Here is a 23,699-nt window from a genome sequence, read left to right on the forward strand (position 1 = left end):
GCTCAGTGAGATGCATCAGACTGAACTAGGCTGTCCTGATTCATTCTCAGTAGAACATTCAGTTCAGCAGCTCATATAGTTCATTTAGTTCACAGGTCACATGATGCATTTCCTATCAGCTCCTCAGGATAGAGTGGAGAGAAATACTGAACTAGATGAACTAAATGAGCTAATCTTTTGAACTAATCTTTTCAGTGAACTAGTTCATGGTGAACTAATCACCAAAATGAACTAGATTTCCCATCACTACTGCACACGCTGAGGAGCTGACCATGTGACCCCTGACTCCTCCCCTCCATGTAACATCATCACAGGTCCTGTAAACAGCCATAAGTCTAGTGTGCGGCTAAATCCCAGTGGCAAAGACCGGCTTGGTCAGTACAGGTCCCTCTAACAGGCATTTAGCCGTTACCATATAGGTAGTGGGTTGAGCCTAGAATGTACGTGCGCCTTCCAGGTTAGTGGGCGTGACTAGTTTGGTCAGTGGGAGTGGTGATGTTTTCTGTCGTCCACCATAATCATGTGATAGGGGCGTGTTGAAATGACGTCATACCTGGAAGGAGCCCATACATTCTAGCATCTACCGTGTGGCTCTGCAGGTGGAGGTATGTGGAGATTCCCCATTACTGGGGCAGGGGGCATTAACCCCTTCAGCTCTGAGACTTTCTTGGTGTTTTTCTCTTGCTGATTTGTATGAATCGTGAGGTTTTTGTTCCTTTTCCTATGAGAGATACAGACCTCCCCAACTATGAGAGGCCGGAAGTGATGAAGTACTTATTGTTCTCATAGTATGCTGCCCCCTTCTTTATACATATTTTAATATTCCAATACCCCCCATATGGTACCACCCTTTCGCCCATAATATGTTATGACCCTCCTCACCCCCTAATATATAAATTCCCCCCATCCCCCCATCCCCCCACTATATGGTAGGACCCCACCCCCACCCGCTAATATATAAATCCCCCCATCCCCCCACAATATGGTATGACCCCCCCACCCACTAATATATAAATCCCCCCATACCCCTACAATATAGTATGACCATCCCCACCCCCTAATATATAAATCCACGAGACACACTGGTCTGTAATGAGCGGTGAAACACTGCCCACAGCCCAGTGACTCATGAAGACTGGGGCCGGCCGCGGTGATGATACGTGATCAGAAACTTGATGTGACGTCACAGGATCCCCAAGGTCACGGAGCGGGGAACAGCGGTCTGCAATAGCGCCTCTCACAGGCACTATTGCCAACATAAGGTATTTGAGAGAAACTTTGTTTCTCAATATAATATCGATCTAGAAAATAAAAAATATGGGTGAACCACCCCTTTAAAGGATGTTCCTCTTGAATTATCCCTTTATTCTCTGCAGCTCTTTGTTTACATTCTGCTCCAGTAAACATGATAACTTCCTGTGCTAAACCTCCCAGTCACAGCTGGCACCGCCCGGCCTCAGTGTCCAGCCCCGCCCTCTGCCCGCCACCTGCACACACATTCCCTGTCAGTATTCTGGCCAGCACTGACCTGTTATCACTACAGCATTGGAACTAACAGCCCCACATTGCACACACACATTGGGCTCTGCACTGCACACACACATTGGGCTCTGCACTGCACACACACATTGGGCTCTGCACTGCACACACACATTGGGCTCTGCACTGCACACACACACACACACACACCGGGCTCTGCACTGCACACACACATAGGGCTCTACACCCCACACACACATAGGGCTCTGCATCCCACACACACATAGGGCTCTGCATCCCACACACACATAGGGCTCTGCATCCCACACACACATAGGGCTCTGCACCCCACACACACAAAGGACTCTGCACCGCACACACACACAGGGCTCTGCACCGCACACACACACAGGGCTCTGCACCGCACACACACACACAGGGCTCTGCACCGCACACACACACACACAGGGCTCTGGACCGCACACACACATAGGGCTCTGCACCGCGCACACACATAGGGCTCTGCATCGCACACACACATAGGGCTCTGCACCGCACATGTTGCGGGTGGAGGGGACGTGCTCGCCACGCTCGGGTACGGGGCCTCCGCTGCTGCTGCTCGGTGGCACGATCGGTGGACCGGACCCGGGGACTCGAGCAGCGCTCCTCACCCGTGAGTGAAAAGGGGGTGGTATGTTTAGGGAGATTGTTCGTGATGCCACCCACGGGACATGGTGATGATGGCACCACCGCTGCTGGTAACGGGGATCCCGGGAGAGATGGTAGGGTGCAGCTAGGATGTTGTCCCCTCCGTGGGTAGGGGGGTTGATGATCCCGGGGCCCGGTGGTGTAACGGGGAGGTCAGATGGCTGGGGTGCAGGGACTGCGCGGGGCGTTGCCGGATGGCACTGGTGTGCTCACTCAGACAATCACTGACAGAGTCGTTGGTAAACCAAAAGCGGCCAGATGGACGGGTCCCGCAGCCGGCTGCAGTGTTGTAGTTGTGCTCTTCCCGTACGGCTGATGATGGCTGTCTTTCCCTGCACCTTTTAGAATGTTCTGACTCCTGTGGTTGCCCACCGGTAGTCCGCTCCCCGGCGTATGGGTGTCGTAGGAGCCCGTTTTGCCCGCAGGCGCTGGCCCTTGGATCTCTAGATCTCTAGCCTGTGGCAGTGGCTGTATATCCTCACGGTGTGGACTGTTGCCTTCAATCGGGACTTAGTTGTTAGGAAACCCCTGGGGTTCCTGTCACATTCGGATTTGACTATTGACGGCGGCTCCAAGCCTGGTCGGGGTCCGATGGCCCTGTCTGTGTGCTTAGCTTCACTCCGTTCCCCGGTTCGGTACCGACGGGCCAACGCCCGACCCCGGTCCTTACGGCTCTGCAGAGTTCCACCAACTCCTGCAGACGGCCACCACCGTCTGCCAACCTTGCTGTCAGTGCCTGGGCTCCTACCCAGACACCTGCAGTGTTTACTCCTCTCACTTTCACCTCCAAAACTGATCTCACGCTTTTCCCGCCTCCAGGCCTGTGAACTCCTTGGTGGGTGGGGCCAACCGCCAGGCTCCGCCCCACCTGGTGTGGACATCAAGCTCTGGAGGGAGGCAACAAGGGTTTTTGTCTGACTGTTGTTACTGTCTAGGGTGGGGGTGTGCGTATGTTGTTATGTATGTGACTACCTGGCTAGTCCATGGCGTCACACTCCTTCTTGGTAAAATGCAGACCGTCCGCGGGCTGCCCATCCATCACCGGTTTTATTTTTCAAACTGTAAAAGATAAATTAACATATGAAAACATTCAACATACGTATATTTTCAAGTCTTCCCTTACGATAGGTGCAGTGCTTTAACGTTTCAAATATTGAACATTTTTATTAAACGGACGGGTTCGTGGTCATCCGCTCTCCCACCCAAATAACCTGATCCTTGATGCTGCCCCTAAGAAACGGGCAGCACCCCTCTTCCCCAGTCCTGGTCCAGGTTACCCGAGCGGGAACGGGTACGGTGTCTCGGGGGGCCCCTGACCCCCGGAGGATGGCCACCGGTCTGTTGTAAATGTTAGTTATCTTTTGGCTGGTGGGAGGCTCCCTCTGGTGGCCAGGAATGGTTTGGACTTGGACCAGGTGTGTTGTGCAATGGGCGTTTCCTTTGCTAACTCTCTGCTTATTTAAATCCTGGTCTGATAGCAGGCTATGCTGGATGTCAGTTGTTCTTTGTATCACCAGCCTGCTTCATTCTGCTCCACACCACATCTACCCCAGATAAGTGCTTGCTCTTTATTTATTGTTTGGTTCTTTTGCTCTTATTTGGGTTTGTCTTTTGCTGTGGTTATTTTCAGTTTATTTGCATGCAGGGATTCTCCCCCTCAGCTGCTTGGCTGGGGAACTCCCTGCAGTTCTGTTTGGAGTATAGCTCCTTTAAGTCCATGTGTTTGTGGCTTGTTGAAATTTGTTAGAATTCTTGTTTTCTGTTCATTGGTATGACAAGAGCACCTGGTATAGGATGGAGTTCAGATCGTGCGATCTGAGGACCTTTTTGTACTATCAGGAATTTGGAATTTTGTAGGGTTTTTCTCTGGCCACCATCAGCCCCTTTCCTGTCCTTTCCTATTTTAGTCAGTGGGTGCCTCACCTTTTGCTAATCCTGTCATCTATCTGTGTATTGTGTTTTTCCTATATCACCGTAGTCTTTGAATGTGGGGGGCTTGCTATTCTTGTCTATTTTCTGAGGTAGAGAGTTATTCATCTTTCCTTCCTTTAGGATAGTTAGTTGTCCGGCTGGGTTCGCGGTGCACAGGATGTTAGTTCACCCCTGGCTACTTCTAGTTGTGATGGTTAGTAAGGGGATGGCGGCCAGATTAGTTGCCAATGCTCTTGTCACCTTTTACAAATGATTTGTGGTGGTCTTCCATGGTTCCGGATCATAACAGTACATCCGGCCAACAAATTTAAGGAGGGGTACTCTTAAGAAGGGAAAAAAAAGTCTGCTGAGGAAAATTTATTTATTTTTTTTTGGTGTTTTTCCTCTTCTTTTTTGGGTTCCGTGGAAGTTTTCTTTTTTCTAGCATGGATGAATTGGGTGAGCGTGTTGCTCATCTTGATGCTAAGGTTCGTCGTATAGAGTCTTATCTTGCACAGACTCCCCTTGCAGAGCCTAAGATTCCCGTTCCTGAATTTTTTTCGGGAGATAGGTCGAGATTTTTGAGCTTCAAAAATAATTGTAAATTATTTTTTGACCTGCGCCGTAAGTCCTCAGGGAATCCCGTACAGCAGGTTAAGATTGTCATCTCCTTACTGCGTGGTGACCCTCAGGACTGGGCCTTCTCGTTAGCGTCTGATGATCCGATTCTCAGTGATATGGACACCTTTTTTCAGGCCTTGGGTTTATTTTATGACGAACCCAGTATTGTGGACCAAGCAGAAAAATTCTTGTTGTCCTTAACTCAGGGTTTGGATTCTGCAGAAACGTTTTGTCAGAAATTTCGAAAGTGGGCAGTCCTTACCACATGGAATGATGATGCGCTTGCGGCTCTTTTTCGGAAGGGTGTTGCTGATTCTGTGAAGGATGTAATGGTAGGATTCCCCGTCCCTTCTGGTCTTGATGCCTCTATGACCTTGGCCATTCCGATTGATAGACGGTTACGTGAGCGCAGGAAGATACCTGCTAGTTTTGTGCCTGTGGAACAGCCTTTGGAGCCTATGGAGTGTGATAGGGTCCTTTCTAATACTAGTCGGCAGGGGTTCAGACGGAAGAATAGACTGTGCTTCTATTGTGGAGACGCTTCTCATAACATCTCTGTCTGCCCTGAACGTGAAAGGAGATTGGCTACTTCTGTTACTGTGGGTTCTTTGCAACCAAAGTTTCTTTTGTCTGTCACATTGATTTGCTCATTGTTTTCCTTTTCTGCTTTTGCCTTTGTGGACTCAGGGGCAGCGCTCAATTTGATGGATTTTGGGTTTGCTAGGGATTGTGGTTTCCCCATGGTTCCTTTGCAAACTCCTATTCCTTTAAGGGGCATTGATGCTACCCCTTTGGCAGAACATAAACCCCAATTTTGGACCCTGGTGCCTATGAGAGTTGCACCAGCGCATCAGGAAACTTGTAAATTTTTAGTATTGCATAATCTACAGGATACCTTGGTACTGGGATTTCCGTGGTTGCAGACCCATAATCCGGTTCTTGACTGGAGATCATTGTCAGTAGCTAGTTGGGGTTGTCAAGGTTTGCATCAGGACCTTTCCGTGTCGTCCACGTCTGCTCAGGCAGTTGATGTTCCGGCCTTCTTGCCTGATTTCCGTGATGTATTTAATGACCAGGAATCTGGTTCCTGCCCCCACACCGGGACTGTGACCGTGCCATTGAGTTGGTGCCCGGTTGTAAATTTCCCAAGGGGCGGATTTTCAACTTGTCTGTGCCCGAATATGATGCCATGCGGTCATACATCAGGGAATCATTGGAGAAGGGGCATATTCGGCCCTCATCTCCTCCTTTGGGGGCCGGCTTCTTCTTTGTTGCTAAGAAAGATGGGTCGTTGAGGCCTTGTATTGATTACCGTCTTCTTAATAAAATTACGGTCAAATATCAGTACCCTTTGCCTCTGATGTCTGATCTGTTCTCTAGAGTGAAGAGTGCCAAATGGTTTACGAAACTGGATCTCAAGGGTGCGTATAATCTCATCCGTATTAAGGAGGGTGATGAATGGAAGACGGCTTTTAATACTCCTGAGGGGCATTTTGAGTACCTAGTGGTGCCTTTTGGGCTCACTAATGCACCCTCCGTCTTCCAGGCCTTCATGAATGATATTTTTTGGGACCTTATTGGTAAATTTTTGATTGTGTATTTCGATGACATCTTCATTTTTTTTTTTTTTGATGATTGGAACTCTCATGTTGGGCAAGTACGGGCTGTTTTTCAGATACTTAAGGATAATGCACTGTACGTTAAGGGGTCAAAGTGCCTCTTTGGGGTGCAAAGGATTTCCTTTTTGGGCTTCATCTTGTCTCCCTCAGCTATCGAAATGGACCCGGTTAAGGTTCAGGCTATTTACGACTGGGTGCAACCGACTTCTCTAAAATCCCTGCAGCGGTTTTGGGGGTTTGCTAATTTTTACCGTAAATTTATAGCCAATTTTTCTGCCATTGTCAAACCTCTGACAGATTTGACAAAGAAGGGAGCTGATGCTGAGCATTGGACCCCAGAGGCAATTGTGGCCTTCCAGGAGCTTAAAAGGCGATTCACTTCTGCCCCAGTTCTGCAGCAACCTGATGTGTCTCGCCCATTTCAAGTTGAGATCGATGCCTCAGAGATCGGAGCAGGTGCTGTTCTGTCTCAACGAGACGCTACTTCGGGTAAACTTAAGCCCTGTGCTTTTTTCTCTCGGAAGTTTGCTCCTTCTGAACGGAATTATGATGTGGGGAACCGGGAATTATTGGCTATGAAGTGGGCATTTGAAGAGTGGAGGCATTGGTTGGAGGGGGCTAGGTATCAAGTTGTGGTGCTTACGGACCACAAGAACCTCATCTATCTGGAATCGGCCAAGAGGTTGAATCCTCGTCAGGCCAGGTGGGCTTTGTTTTTTACCCAGTTTAATTTTGTGGTCTCTTTTTTGACGGGCACCAAGAATGTTAAGGCCGATGCCCTTTCCAGGAGTTTCTGCGCTGACTGGAGGTTGTCGAACCGTCTACTATCCTGAATGATGGTGTAGTTTTCTCGCTATTTCGCCTGATCTATGGTTGGCACTGGCGGAATTTCAGGGGGATAAACCTAAGAGATGTCCTACAGGGAAACTGTTTGTCCCGGACCAATGGAGAGACCGAGTTGTCTCTGAGGTTCATTGCTCTATTTTGGCGGGTTATCCTGGCATTTTTGGTACTCGGGATCTTGTGAGACGCTCTTTTTGGTGGCCTTCCCTGTCCTGGGATGTCTGTCGTTTTGTGCAGTCGTGTGGAGTTTGTTCTAGGTCCAAGCCCTGTTGTTCACGTTCTAGTGGGCTATTATTGCCTTTGCCGGTACCTAAGACACCTTGGACGCACATGTCTATGGATTTTATTTCAAAGCTTCCCGTCTCTCAGAAAATGACTGTGATTTGGGTGATCTGTGACAGATTCTCCAAGATGGTCCACTTGGTTCCCCTATCTAAGTTGCCGTCTTCATCGGAGTTGGTGCCTTTGTTTTTCCAACATGTTGTTCGTTTGCATGGTATTCCCGAAAACATTGTTTCTGACAGAGGGGTGCAGTTTGTATCCAGGTTTTGGAGGATTTTTTGCTCCAAATTGGGTGTTCAGCTGTCTTTCTCCTCGACGTTTCATCCTCAGACCAACGGTCAGACTGAAAGGGCTAACCAGACCCTGGAGACCTGTTTACGGTGTTTTGTTTCTGCGGATCAGGATGACTGGGTTTCGTTTTTGCCTTTGGCTGAATTTGCTCTTAACAATAGAGCTAGCTCTACCACATTGGTGTCCCCCTTTTTCTGCAATTTTGGGTATCACCCTAGGTTCCTCTCAGGACAGCTTGAGGCGTCTGACTGTCCAGGGGTGGATTCGGTGGACAACAGAATGCAGCAGATTTGGGGGCAGGTAGTGGATAAATTGTTTAAGTCCCAAGAAACTGCCCAAACGTTTGCCAACCTGCGTCGGACTGTTGGTCCCCGGTTTAAAGTAGGGGACATGGTGTGGTTGTCCTCTAAAAATATTCCTATAAGAGTTCCATCTCCTAAATTTAAGCCCAGATTTATTGGACCTTATATGATTTCAGAGATTATCAACCCTGTATCTTTCCGTTTGACTCTGCCTGCGTCATTTAAGATTCACAATGTCTTCCATAAGTCCTTGTTGAAGAAAAATGTGGAGCCAACAGTTCCTGCAGCAGCGCCTCCTGACCCTGTTTTGGTACAAGGGGATCTGGAGTATGAGGTTGAAAAAATTCTGGATTCTCGTCGCAGTAGGCGTCAGCTTCAGTACCTTGTGAAATGGAAGGGTTATGGGCAGGAGGATAACTCTTGGGTTGTGGCGTCTGACATTCATGCGGACAGGTTGGTTTGCACCTTCCATCATGCTCATCCCGAGCGACCCGGTGGCGTTGGTGAGGGTTCGGTGACCCCTCCTCAAGGGGGGGTACTGTTGTGAATGTTAGTTATGATTTAGCTGCTGGGAGGCTCCCTCTGGTGGCCAGGAATGGTTTGGACTTGGACCAGGTGTGTTGTGCAATGGGCGTTTCCTTTGCTAACTCTCTGCTTATTTAAATCCTGGTCTGATAGCAGGCTATGCCGGATGTCAGTTGTTCTTTGTATCACCAGCCTGCTTCATTCTGCTCCACACCACATCTACCCCAGATAAGTGCTTGCTCTTTATTTATTGTTTGGTTCTTTTGCTCTTATCTGGGTTTGTCTTTTGCTGTGGTTGTTTTCAGTTTATTTGCATGCAGGGATTTTCCCCCTCAGTTGCTTGGCTGGGGAACTCCCTGCAGTTCTGTTTGGAGTAAAGCTCCTTTAAGTCCATGTGTTTGTGGCTTGTTGAAATTTGTTAGGATTCTTGTTTTCTGTCCATTGGTATGACAAGAGCACCTGGTATAGGACGGAGTTCAGATCATGCGATCTGAGGGCCTTTTTGTACTATCAGGTTCTTGGATGTTTGCAGGGTTTTTCTCTGGCCACCATCAGCCCCTTTCCTGTCCTTTCCTATTTTAGTCAGTGGGGGCCTCACCTTTTGCTAATCCTGTCATCTATCTGTGTATTGTGTTTTTCCTATATCACCGCAGTCTTTGAATGTGGGGGGCTTGCTATTCTTGTCTATTTTCTGAGGCAGAGAGTTATTCATCTTTCCTTCCATTAGGATAGTTAGTTCTCCGGCTGGGTTCGCGGTGCACAGGATGTTAGTTCACCCCTCGGCTACTTCTAGTTGTGATGGTTAGCAAGGGGATGGCAGCCAGATTAGTTGCCAATGCTCTTCTCACCTTTTACCAATGATTTGTGGTGGTCTTCCATGGTTCCAGATCATAACACCGGTCCTTGTGGTGGCCGGGCCCCTGCCTGCTCTGCTGCAGGCCCTTCCTCCAATCTGCCTCTTCGGAGGCGGCACGGATGGAAACCAGCCCACCAAACTATTTACAAACCCACAAGTTCGTGGGTGGCCTGCTAGTTCTCGGCCATGTTCATGAGCAGTTTCTCATGTGGGCGGTAAAAACACATAGGGTCCCTCCGGGGACAAGTTGCCGGCGACGGCCGGGATAATCACGGTAGACAATCAGGTGAAAAACTCGATTTGATTTAATGTTCATTCATTCATTCAAAGTGCTGAGGGTCCCAACGGGGACAACTTTGGTGACAACGGTGGACCGCTGCCACTACTTGAGGTCACACTCATCAAGGACCTCCTCCAGCTCGACATCCAGACGGCACGGTGGGGGAGGGGGCTGGGGCCGCATCTCCACACCGCGGCTTTCCCTCTGTTTAACGTCCAGGGCGAACCAGCCCCTCTCCCCGCAGTGTCGGGTGTAGGTCACCAGGTCGCCTGGCAACAGATCGCGACCTGGGTGGCCCGTTGGGAGGTGCGAGTTCACGTCGCGGCGAGCCACAAACACTTCGGCCTCCAGGCCCGGTTCATAAATAAAGCCGAACCCTCTTCGCGGGTCAAACTGCCGAACTTGGCCTTCATACATCGGGCCCCGCACCCGAAAGGTGACATTGCGGAGAGCGTCTTTCTCCTTGATAACTCGCGTCATCACTTCAGCCCTCTGCTGCTCCCTGGCGGCATTTTCTCGGCCCAACTGGCATGGCTCCCTGTCCCAATAAGGGGAGTTGGCATACCCCTGCGCTCGGGTCGGGCCCCGCTGGACCGCGCCCACACCGGCCACAACCGGTACTCTCTTGTGGGGGTCCTGCGGTGACTTGGCCTGGACTGCCGCTTTGCAGTGGCGGCCCGGCGCAGCCTCAGCCGAGGCGTTGGATTCAAGGACAGCTGGCCTCACCGGTTGGGCCTTCGGGCCCGCAGCGGCCGGTTCTTCCACGGCCGGGCGAACTGCCGGGGCTGGGACGGTCTCGGGTGCGGCTGCCTCCGGGGCCGACGGCTTCGCTCCACGGACGGGCACCTCCATAGGGACCTTCCACAGCAGTGGAATCGGTACGGGCCGTCTTTGGTCAACGCCCACAGGCCGGTCCTCTGAGGCGGGCGGGTTAGATTCCGCTACCGATGTTGGGGGTAGCGGGCTGAGTGGAGGGGCAACAGCAACCGGTACGGATGGTGGGGGAGACAGGAGGGTGATCGGACGCAGACCGGGCCCCTCGGCCGCAGCGACCGGTCCTTCTCGGACACGGGCGTGGGTTGCTTACCCGCTCCTCTAACACTGCCTCCACCTCGCGTCTCCGCACAGCCGCCGCCACTTCCTCCATCTCGGCCACCCAGCGCTCCATCAAGAATTGGACCTGATTTTGCAGGCGGCAGCACATTTGTGCGGTCCGGGCTTCCACCCACGCCGCCGTTCCTGGCGTGGGCTCGGGAATCTCGGCATCACCGGACGAGACGGACATGCTTGCTGGCAGGCTTTCAGGAACCAGATATGTTGCAGAGTCCTGGCGTCCCCGCTTTTTATGCCCTCGGCTACATTTAGGCAGGCTTTCACCCGCCCCCCCCTTGGTTCTTTCTAGCACTTCCTCTTTGGGGGCGGGGCTTCGCTTTTGCGCCTTCCCTGCTCGGGGAAGATGCTCGAGCGGGAAATCTTCGCGCCAAAGATGGCGGCGCTTCAAATTTTTCGGACACCGCCGGCGGAGACCACAAGGCGCACTTCTACTGGTAAGTAGATCGGTTCTATCCTGTTCGTAGCGCCAAGTTGTCGCAGGCGGAGGGGACGCGCTCGCCATGCTCGGGTCCGGGGCTTCTGCTGCTGCTCGGTGGCTCGAGCGGTGGACCGGACCCGGGGACTCGAGCAGCGCTCCTCACCCGTGAGTGAAAAGGGGGTGGTATGTTTAGGGAGATCGTTTGTGATGCCACCCACGGGACGTGGTGATGATGGCACCACCGCTGCTGGTAACGGGGATCCCGGGAGAGATGGTAGGGTGCAGCTAGGATGTTGTCCCCTCTGTGGCTAGGGGGGTTGATGATCCCGGGGCCCGGTGGTGTAACGGGGAGGCCGGATGGCTGGGGTGCAGGGACTGCGTGGCGTGGTGCCGGACGGCACTGGTGTGCTCACTCGGACAATCACTGACAGAGTCGTTGGTAAACCAAAAGCGGCCGGATGGACGGGTCCCGCAGTCGGCTGCAGTGTTGTTGTTGTGCTCTCCCCGGACGGCTGATGGTGGATGTCTTTCTCTGCACCTTTTAGAATGTTCTGACTCCTGTGGTTGCCCACCGGTAGTCCGCTCCCCGGCGTATGGGTGCCGTAGGAGCCCGTTTTGCCCGCTGGCGCTTGGATCTCTAGCCTGTGGCGGTGGCTGTATATCCTCACGGTGTGGACTGTTGCCTTCAATCGGGACTTGGTTGTTAGGAAACCCTTTGGGTTCCTGTCACATTCAGATTTGACTATTGACGGCGGCTCCAAGCCTGCTCGGGGTCCGATGGCCCTGTCTGTGTGCTTAGCTTCACTCCATTCCCCGGTTCGGTACCGGCGGGCCAACGCCCGACCCCGGTCCTTACGGCTCTGCGGAGTTCCACCAACTCCTGCAGACTGCCACCACCATCTGCCAACCTTGCTGTCAGTGCCTGGGCTCCTACCCAGACACCTGCAGTGTTTACTCCTCTCACTTTCACCTTCAAAACTGATCTCACACTTTTCCCGCCTCCAGGCCTGTGAACTCCTTGGTGGGTGGGGCCAACCGCCTGGCTCCGCCCCACCTGGTGTGGACATCAGGCCCTGGAGGGAGACAACAAGGGTTTTTGTCTGACTGTTGTTACTGTCTAGGGTGGGGGGGTTTGTATGTTGTTATGTATGTGACTACCTGGCGTCACACACACACATCGGGCTCTGCACACAACACTCACATATGGCTCTGCACAACAACACTCACATATGGCTCTGCACCGCACATACACATCGGGCTCTGCACACCCCACACACATCGGGCTCTGCACACCACACACACACATCGGGCTCTGCACACCACACACACATCGGGCTCTGCACACCACACACACACATCAGGCTCTGCACACCACACACACATCGGGCTCTGCACCCCACACACACATCGGGCTCTGCAACCCTCCCCCACACACACACACGGTGCTCTGTACCGACCCCCCCCCCCCCACCATCGTTCTGCACCGACCCCACCCCCACCCCCATAGGGAACACATGGAGGGAATACATACTTACCCCTCCTCGGTCCCCGCCGCTCCTGCACGTTCGTCCGCTGTCTGGTCTGGACATATCAGCACAGTAGTGACGTCACCGCTTTCCTGAACTGTCAGACACTGACAGCGGGACAGTGATGAGAAGCAGCGCTGCGCTTCCTCTCATCAGTGCTTTCAAATGTATCGGCATCACAGATGCTGCTGATACATTTGAATGTGCGATCCTGTGCAGGGGGCCCGGTGCTGGCGGTGACACCACGGCACCTGCAGGCAGGCCCCTCCCCTCAGCTTACGGACCCCACAGCAGTGCCGGGGGAGGTTGTGGGGAGAGTACGGGGTGCGGGGGGAATGTGTGGGAGGGTGCAGGGAAGGGGCGCGGGGACTCACACACTGTACCCGGCCAGCAGGGCGGCAATATGCTGTTACCAGATTTGCATGTCAACATGGTCCTGCCCATGTTGACATGAAATGACCGGAAGCAGCAAAATCGCGGCAGGAGCGGTCACATGACCACTCTGAGCCAGGGGAGAGGAGCTGACAGGGCAGGTAAGTGGTCTCTATCTACTTACCTGCCCCAATGTAGCCCAATAGAGAGATAATAAAAAAAATTCAAAATAAGCCGGATAACCCCTTTAATGACCAGGCCGTTTTTTGCAATTTTGATCAGTGTCACTTTATGAGGTTATAACTCTGGAACATTTCAGCGGATCCCAGTAATTCTGAGATTGCTTTTTCGTGACATATTGTAGTTCAGGATAGTTGTAAATATAGGACGATATATTTTGCCTTTTTTTGTGAAAAAACGGAAATTTGACAACAATTTTGAAAATGTTGCAGTTTACAAACTTTTAATTTTTATGCCCTTAAACCAGAGAGCTATGTGACACAAAATAGTTCATAAGTAACATTTCCCACTTGTCTACTTTTACACCAGCACAATTTTTGAAACAAAATTAGGGTTAGGAAGTTAGAAGTGGTCAAAATTCATCAGCAATTTCCCATTTTTCCATCAAAATTTACAAAACCATTTATTTTTAGGGACCACATCACATTTGAAGTGACTGAGAGGCCTAGGTGACAGAAAATACCCAAAAGTGAGACCATTCTGAAAACTGCGCCTCTCAAAGTACTCAAAACCACATTTAAGAAGTTTATTAACCCTTCAGGTGCTTCACAGGAACCAAAGCGATGTGGAATGAAAAAAAATAAAAATGATCATTTTACCTAAAATGTTGCTCTAGCCCAAATGTATTCACTTTTAGAAGAAAGAACACAACAAAATGGACCTTAAAATTTGTTCCCCAGTTTCTTCTGAGCGCACTGATACCCCACATGTGGTCAGAAACCTCTGTTTGGACAAATAGGAGGAGCAGAAGAAGCAATATTTGAATTTTGTAACACAAATTTGACTGAAATAGATTGTGGGCACCATGTCGCATTTGCCGGTCCCCTAAGGTACCTAAACAGCAGAAACCCCCTCAAGTGACCCCATGTTGGAAATTAGACCCCTCATGGATTTTATATAGGGGTGTACAGTGAGCATTTTGAATTCACAGGTACTTCACAGAATTTGATAACATTAGTCCTTGTTGAAAATTTTATTTTTTTACAAAAATGTTGCTTTAGCACCAAATTTCTCATTGTTTCAAGAGGTAACGCCAAAAAGTGGACACCACTATTTGTTACCCACTTTCTTATGAGCGCGGTGATATCTCACATGTAGTCAGAAAGCTTTGTATGGATAAATGGGAGAGCTGGGAACGGAAGGAGCAATATTTGAATTTTGGAAAGCAAATTTGACTGAAAAAGATTCCAGGTACCATGTTGCATGTAGGGCCCCTAAGGAACCTAAACAATAGAAATCACCCACAAGTGACCCCATTTTGGAAACTAGACCCCTCAAGGAATATTTATTGAGATGTCCGGTGAGTACCTTAAACCCCCGGGTGCTTCAAAGAATTTTATAACGTTGAGCCATGAAAATCAACTCATTCTGGAAATTAACTGTTTGCATGGCTAGGCTCAAAAGGAAAGGAGTGACATTTGACTGTAAAATTGGCTGGAATCATCATCTGACGACATGTCGTGTTTGGAGAGCTCCTGAGGTGCCTAAACAGTGGAGCTCCCCCACAAATAACCCCATTCTGGAAATTAGACCCCTTAAAGATTTTATCCAGGGATATAGTAAGCATTTTGAAACCACAGGTACTTCACAGAATCTGATAACCTTAGGTCGTCATATTGAAAATTTTCTTTTTTTCTCACAAAAATGTTGTTTTAGCACCACATTTCTCACTTTTTCAAGAGGCAACACTAAAACATAGACGAAACAATTTGTTATCCAATTTCTTATGAGCGCAGGGATACCCCACATGTGGCCAAAAACCTCTGTTTGAACAAACGGTTGGGCTCGGAACGGAAGGAGCAGCATTTGAATTTTGGAAAAGTTTAAATAAATTGCGGGTACCATGTCACATTTGCAGGACCCCTTGGGTACCTATACAGCAGAAACCGCCATAAGTGACCCCATTTTGCAAACTATACCCCTCAATGAAGGGTATAGTGAGCATTTTCAATACACAGGTACTTCACAAAAATGTTGTAGTGCCAAATTTCTCACTTTTAGCCTATGTGCCCACGATCCGGTGACACGGCGTCTAGTACGCAGTGTCAGGCTTCCTGCGGAGATGCGAGTGCTGTCCACAGGAGAAGGCAGCTGCCTGTGCCCACGATCCGGGTTCAAGCTGCTGCGGACTTTAGCTCTATTGTCCCTGCGGAGAACACTGTCCTCTCCGCAGCATAAATTGACATGCTGAGGCTTAGGAAGCCGCGCCGCAGGTCAGTTTATGCTACAGAGAAAAGAAGCACAGTGGGCAGGAGATTTCTAAAAATCCTTACACTGCACTTGTACTGCACAATACAGCGTTTTGGACACAGCGAAAACACTTTGCGCCCAAAGCGTTACAAACCCTGATCGTGGGCACATAGCATAAAAAGCTAGGATGGATGAATGGATGTCAATCACATACATGATTTCCCACCTCCCTACATATTCTAAGCTGGCACCATTTATTGACTTTCATGTAGCCAAAAAATAAATAATTTTAAAAAACGACTTGGGGTCCTCCATATTTTTGACAGCCAGCTAGGGTAAAACAGACGGCTGCAGACCGCAGCTGACAGCTTCACCTTGGCTGATAATCCAAAATGTAGGGCACCCCAGGATGGTTTTATATATAAATATATGGTTTATCAATAAATAATAATAATAAAAAATGTAGGATCCCCCACAAATTGGATTACCAGCCAAGGTAGTAAAGCGGACAGCAGTGGTCTGGTATTCTCTGGGTGGGAAGAGCCATGGTTATTTGGCCCTTCCCAGCCTAAAAATAGCAGGCCGCAGCCGGCCCAGAAGTGACGCAACCATTAGATGCACCAGCCCTGGCGCTTTGCCCTGGCTCATCCCGTTGCCCTGGTGCAGTGACAAACAGGGTAATATATGGGGTTGATACCAGTTTTAATGTCACCTGGCATCAATCCCAATGGTTAGTAATGTAACGGCGTATATCAGATACCCGACATTACTGTCAGTAATAAAAAAATAAACACAAAAAATATGACCATCTTTATATGGTTTAAAACGGTGATCACGTGACCGGGAACCGGAAAAAATGGCTGGAATCATAATCTCCAGGGTCTCAGCTACCCCCAATATCTGAAACCCTGGAGATTTTCTGAAGCTGGGCAGCGCTATTCACTTTTTTTCTTGCTGCCTTTATTAACGGCAAATCAAAATAAATACCCTTTCTTGCCACCTTTATTTCCAAAGTAAGGCTGCCATAATGGGGTTAAAAGTTTGTTTGTTTCTTTGTTTTTATGTGTAAACTGTCTGTGGGGGGACACTAGATTCATTGCAGCAGTTGAGTGGATGAGTGTGAAGCGGAGTTTCCTTTACTATCACATCTGAGTGCAGAGTGGAGCGAGTAGCCGGTGTTTATAAAATTCCAGTTTATAGAATCCGAGAAAATAACATCTACACATTATATCTCCTCATATGTTTCCCCTTTGAATCTACAGTAATTGTCTTATTAAACAAGATTCTTTATGATGTTACATCGTCATCTTCTCCCCATTCAGGTCCCTACAATATCGGATCCTCTCAGTGGAGATTTTCTATATGAGAATTTTCCTGATTGACCAGGATGGAAACGGACAGGGACAAGTTGGCGGAGAGGATATTGCACCTCACCCTAGAGATCCTCTTCCGGCTTACTGGAGAGGTGAGAGAGTCTGTTAACGTCACATTACATCATTCTTAGCTATGGGAATAACAGATGGACAGAACTGGAGAGGTGAGGACTCTGGAAATGTCTGTAGTGAGATTTATTACTGTGTCTCTCCATAACCAGGATTACACAGTAGTGAAGAAGACCTCTAGTGATCGCTGTCAGGACCCTCTGTCTGAGGGATGGAGAAGACTCCTGAGCCCAATCATAGGGCCTCCATCTCACCCCCTGATACATGAGGACATCGATGACCAGAAGATCCTAGATCTCGCCTACAAAATGATTGAGCTGCTGACTGGAGAGGTGACACTGCTGGGAATGCTGGGACATTATACAGTAAACGCTATGAAGGGATCGGGGGATGACTGTATCATTGTATGTGTCAGGTTCCTATAAGGTGTCAGGATGTCACCGTCTATTTCTCCATTGAGGAGTGGGAGTATTTAGAAGGACACAAAGATCTGTACAAGGACGTCATGATGCACATTCCCCAGCCCCTCACACCACCAGGTAACAGACAGGACTAAATACTCCCAGCCTATAATTATCTGTATGTAAAGAATGAATTCAGTCCCTGTATGTGTTTCTTTTAGTTCTATCCAGTGAGAGGACAACACCAGAGAGATGTCCCCGTCCTCTTCTTCCACAGGACTGTAAACAAGAAGATCCCAATATTACTCAGGATCATCAGGTAGATGGAGAGAAGGTGTCATGAAATCTCCCTATGATGTGTAGACGGCTGTGAAGCTCTTGTGCTCAGTCTTGTTTTATCCTCCAGTATTATATGTTTATACTTGTGTAATGAGAGCAGTGGAGATGTCAGGATTAGAGCTGATCATAGATGTGACTTCTCCATCTGTCTCTGACTTTTACAATATATCTTTCAGGGTGAAGATCTGACCCATATTAATACTACAGAGACATATGTGAGGGCAGATGAGCGGTGTAAAGAGGAGATTCCTACATATGACTACCCAGGTGAGTAGTGACCAGTAAATCCAGAGAAGTCACAGATTCTTTTAGTCACCGGCTGTGGCTGCTTTATCTGCGGTGTAGTCCAGCCATATTCCAATGAAGAAATCTTCTCCTAAATGAATACATGCTCTTCCACCCAAAACTGTCCCCATTACTTTGGGCATTACTGAGACTAGTTTTGCTAGACCCCAATTGATCCAAGTTACACCCTAGAATTAGAAGATTCTGTACTTTACCTGCCCAGATCATAGAACTGTAAAGACAAACAGTGGCATATTTAAAATGTGCTGACAACGTAGAAAATCAAATCATAGGAAGAAAGATATAATCCGTATGGTGCGCCTCGCTTTTTAAGACAAATCGCCATTCCATGTGCAGTAAAGCCTGCTTCACACGTTACAATTAATCGTGCGATCGCATTTGCGATCGCACCCGCCCCCATTGTTTGTGCGGCACGGGCAATTTCTTGCCCGTGTAGCACAATGCTGTAACCCCCCGTCACACGTACTTACCTTCCAAACTACCTCACTGTGGGCGGCGAACATCCTCTTCCTGAAGGGGGAGGGACGTTTGGCGTCACAGCGACGTCACACAGCGGCCGACCAATAGAAGCGGAGGGGTGGAGATGAGCAGGACGTAAACATCCCGCCCACCTCCTTCCTTTATTATTGCCGGCGGCCGCAGGCAAGCTGCAGTTCATCGTTCCAGGGGTGTCACACGGAGCGATGTGTGCTGCCCCGGGTACGATGAACAACAGGACGTGCGATTTTTAGAAAATGAGCGACGTGTCATCGATGAACGAGAAGGTGAGTATTTCTGCTCGTTCATAGCTGTCACACGCTATATAACGAACGATGCCGGATGTACGTCACTTACGACGTGACCCCGCCGACATCTCGTTAGATATATATCGTATCATGTAAAGCCCGCTTAAGAGCCGAGTGTGATTTTTTTTTTTTTTCTTTCTTCAATTTTTATTTTTTCTTTTATACTCAAATATAAACAGTAGAAGCTGAAATATAGGAAGCGAATATAAATATTTTTTCTTTTCTATTTAAAACCTTCCCCAAATTCCATTCCGGATGTTTCTAATCCGTACTCCCCACATTTTACCAAATTTACCAGTCTTCCCCCCCCCTCTTGATATAAATCTGTTTTTCCATTAAAATAGTAGAGTTGAGAGCTTGGACCACTTCTTCTACACAAGGAGGTCTGATAGCCATTGTGGGGCTATGGATTTTCTAGTGTGGTAGAATATTTTAGCAATGGCTAGCCGTACCTGGTTGAACCAACCACCTCCCCTGTTAAATTTAACACACAGGTTTGTGCACTAAGCGTAGTTTGTATTTTAAGCACACCCGCTATTAATCTGCTGACCCCTACCCCACAACTTCATCAGTCTCCAGCAAGTCCACAACATATGCATCAGGTCCACATGTTCTCCCCCGCAAAGCAGACAACAGTCATCTGCCATAAGGTCCATTCTATACAGTACCTTTGGGGTTCTATACACCTTGTTCCAAATTATTATGCAAATGATATTTTTCTCTGATTTTCCAAAATGGTCGGTGCTATTGACAGTCGGTCTAATAAAAGTCATCACCCATTAGAATATACATCGAATTTTATTGAAGAAACCTCCCAATGATAAGTGTAATCTTCAAAATTAAAAAAAACTCAAAAAGCACTTTTCCAAATTATTAGGCACAGTAGAGTTTCTAAACATTTTACGTTTTAAAGAACTGGAAATGCTCATTTGTGGAATTTGCAGCATTAGGAGGTCACATTCACTGAAATAAAAAGCTATTTAAATCCAAAACATCCTAACAGGCCAAGTTACATGTTAACATAGAAACCCTTCTTTGATATCACCTTCACAATTCTTGCATCCATTGATCTTGTGAGTTTTTAGAGAGTTTCTGCTTGAATTTCTTTGCATTATGTCAGAATAGCTTCCCAAAGCTGCAGTTTTGATTTGCACTGCCTCCCACCCTCATAGATCATTTGCTTGATGATACTCCAAAGGTTCTTTATAGGGTTGAGGTCAGGGGAAGATGGTGGCCACACCATGAGTTTATCTCCTTTTATGCCCATAGCAGCCAATGACACAGAGGTATTCTTTGCAGCATGAGATGGTGCATTGTCATGCATGAAGATGATTTTGCTTCTGAAGGCACGTTTCTGTTTTTTGTACCATGGAAGAAAGCTGTCAGTCAGAAACTCTATATACAGTGCCTTGCGAAAATATTCGGCCCCCTTGAAGTTTTCAACCTTTTCCCACATTTCAGGCTTCAAACATAAAGATAAAAATTTTTAATTTTATGGTGAAGAATCAACAACAAGTGGGACACAATTGTGAAGATGAACGAAATGTATTGCTTGTTTTAAATTTTTGTAAAAAATAAAAAACTGAAAAGTGGGGCGTGCAATATTATTCGGCCTCTTTACGTTAATACTTTGTAGCGCCACCTTTTGCTGCGATTACAGCTGCACGTCGCTTGGGATATGTGTCTTTCGGTTTTGCACATCGAGAGACTGAAATTCTTGCCCATTCTTCCTTTGCAAAGAGCTGGAGCTGAGTGAGGTTGGATGGAGAGCGTTAGTGAACAGCAGTTTTTATCTCTTTCCACGGATGCTCGATTGGATTCAGGTCTGGACTTTAACTTGGCCATTCTAACACCTGGATACGTTTATTTGTGAACCATTCCATTGTAGATTTTGCTTTATGTTTGAGATCATTGTCTTCTTGGAAGACAAATCTCTGTGTCAGTCTTAGGTCTTTTGCAGACTCCAACAGGTTTTCTTCAGGAATGGTCCTGTATTTGGCTCCATCCATCTTCCCATCAATTTTAACCATCTTCCCTGTCCCTGCTGAAGCAAAGCAGGCAAAAACCATGATGCTGCCACCACCATGTTTGACAGTGGGGATGATGTGTTCAAGGTGATGAGCTGTGTTGCTTTTACGCCAAACGTATCGTTTGGCATTGTGCCCAAAAAGTTCGATTTTGGTTTCGTCTGACCAGAGCACCTTCTTCCACATGTTTGATGTGTCTCCCAGGTGGCTTGTGGCAAACTTTAAACAACACTTTTTATGGATATCTTTGAGAAATGGCTTTCTTCTTGTCACTCCTACATAATGCCAGATCTGTGCAGTGTACGACTGATTGTTGTCCTATGGACAGACTCTCCCACCTCAGCTGTAGATCTCTACAGTTCATCCAGAGTGATCATGGGCCTCTTGGCTGCATCTCTGATCAGTCTTCTCCTTGTTTGAAATGAAATTTTTGAGGGACGGCAGGGTCCTGGTAGATTTGCAGTAGTATGATACTCCTTCCATTTCAATATCATCGCTTGCACAGTGCTTCTTGGGATGTTTAAAGTTTTGAAAATCTTTTTGCAACCAAATCCTGCTTTAAACTTCTCCACAACAGTATCACGGACCTGCCTGTTGTGTTCCTTGGTCTTCATGATGTTCTCTGTGCTTTAAACAGAACACTGAGACTATCACAGAGCAGGTGAATTTATACGGAAACTTGATTACACACACGTGGCTTATATTTATCATCATCAGTCATTTAGGACAACATTGGATCATTCAGAGATCCTCAATGAACTTCTGGATTGAGTTTGCTGCACTGAAAGTAAAGAGGCCGAATAATATAGCATGCCCCACTTTTCAGTTATTTATTTTTTACAAAAGTTTAAAATAAGCAATAAATATTGTTCAACTTCACAATTGTGTCCCACTTGTTGTTGATACTTCACCATAAAATTCAAGTTTTTTATCTTTATGTTTGAAGATTGAAATGTGGGAAAAGGTTGAAAAAATACAAGGGAGCCGAATACTTTCGCAAGGCACTGTACTTTGCGGAGGTCATTTTCACACCTTCAGGAACCCTAAAGGGGCCTACCAGATGTCTCCCCATGATTCCGGCCCAAAGTATGACTCCTCCACCTCCTTGCTGACGTTGCAGCGTTGTTGTGACATGGTGGCCATCCAGCAACCATCCACTACTCCATCCATCTGGACCATCCAGGGTTGCTCGACACTCATCAGTCAACAAGACTGTTTGAAAATTAGTCTTCATGTATGTCTGGCCCCACTGCACCCGTTTGTGCTTGTGAGTACTGGTTAGGGGTGGCCAAATAGTAGGTTTATGCACCACAGCAAGCCTTTGAAGGATCCTACACTTTGAGGTTCGAGGGACTCCAGAGGCACCAGCACTTTCAAATATCTGTTTGCTGATTTGTAATGGCTTTTTAGCAACTGCTCTCTTAATCCGATGAACTTGCCTGGCAGAAACCTTCCTCATTCTGCCTTTATCAGCACGAACACGTATGTGCTCTGAGTCAGCAACAAATCTCTTAACAGTACGATGATCACGCTTAAGTTTTCATGAAATATCTAATGTTTTCATCCCTTGTCCAAGGCATTGCACTATTTGATGCTTTTCGGCAGCAGAGAGATCCTTTTTCTTTCCCATGTTACTTGAAAATTGTGGCCTGCTTAATATTGTGGAACATCCAGTTTTCCTTTTATTGGGCTCACCTGGCAAACTAATTATCACAGGTATCTGAGATTGATTTCAGTGATCCAAAGAAACCTGAGACACAATACCATCAATGAGTTTCATTGAAAAAAATAAATAAATTAATCGCTTTGACACTTAAATCAAATTTGCATAATAATTTGGAACATGGTGTAGACTCTATGAATTAAGAACAGTTGAGACCTTCTTTGCGTCGTGTTTATTGAACCCTGGAGACTCCAGCACCGCTTCCTATTCCTCTGTAGAAATACTACCCATATCCTCCTCCCACTTAATCCTAACCTGAGTTATTTGGTCACCAATAATCTGCAATATGTCAGTTTGTTTTTTCCCCTGCGTTTTTTAACCCTTCCACCCATTTACTTCATTGAAAAAAATGCATTTTTGATGCATTTTTTTGCCAGATTTCATGCAGAAAATTTCTGCGCTAAATCTGCAACTTGCGCACATAGTCTTAAACTGCTAATAGAGTTCTATTGGCAGGCCATCTGACCCCAGGGCCTTGTCATTAGGCAACTTCCCCATCGCTTGCTGCACTTCTTCCAGATAAGTTGGGCTCTCCAGTGCATCCCCCTCTTGGTCCCGCAGAACCAGTAGACCCACTCTGCCCAGATAGTCCAATAGCTCAACTTGTGAATAATTAACTGTAGATGAGTACAACCTAGAGTAAAAATCATGTAATGCTTTCAATATTTCCCCTGTTTTGGGTTGTAACATTTCCCTCATTATCCTTTCAGAGCGTTTTCTCTCTGCACTTTTGCTAAGCAAGCTAGCAGATGGCTAGTTGTCTCTCCCTCCTCATAATGCTTCTGCATTTATCGCTCTACAATACAAATGGCTCTCCTTCCCTTCCTGGTCCTGCCCTGCACCCAAACAGTAGATTTCCACCACATATGGGCTATCTGTGTACTAAATAGAAATTGCACAACAAATTGTACACGCCTTTTCTCCTGTTACACTTGTGAAAATGAAAGATTTGGGGCTAAAATAACATTTTTATTGGAAAAAGTAAAATTTTCATATTTTTTTCCTTTCCACGTTGCTCTATTTATTTTTATTATGAAGCACTTCAAGGGTTAATAAAGTTCTCGGACGTGGTTTTGAGCAGTGTGAGGGATGCAGTTTTT

At 47.6% G+C, this 23,699-nt stretch overlaps 1 protein-coding gene across 1 annotated transcript in view; it reads left to right on the forward strand.

Annotated features, from left to right (window-relative positions):
• LOC142312156 (uncharacterized) overlaps positions 1-23,699 on the forward strand; it is a 186,704-nt gene that overhangs the window by 41,613 nt on the left and 121,392 nt on the right. Inside the window, 1 exon segment of the mRNA XM_075351058.1 lies at positions 13,282-13,303. Within this exon segment, the coding sequence (XP_075207173.1) occupies positions 13,282-13,303 (22 nt within the window).

The sequence above is a fragment of the Anomaloglossus baeobatrachus genome, chromosome 5 (assembly GCF_048569485.1).
Source record: "Anomaloglossus baeobatrachus isolate aAnoBae1 chromosome 5, aAnoBae1.hap1, whole genome shotgun sequence".
In the NCBI taxonomy this organism is placed as follows: domain Eukaryota; kingdom Metazoa; phylum Chordata; class Amphibia; order Anura; family Aromobatidae; genus Anomaloglossus; species Anomaloglossus baeobatrachus.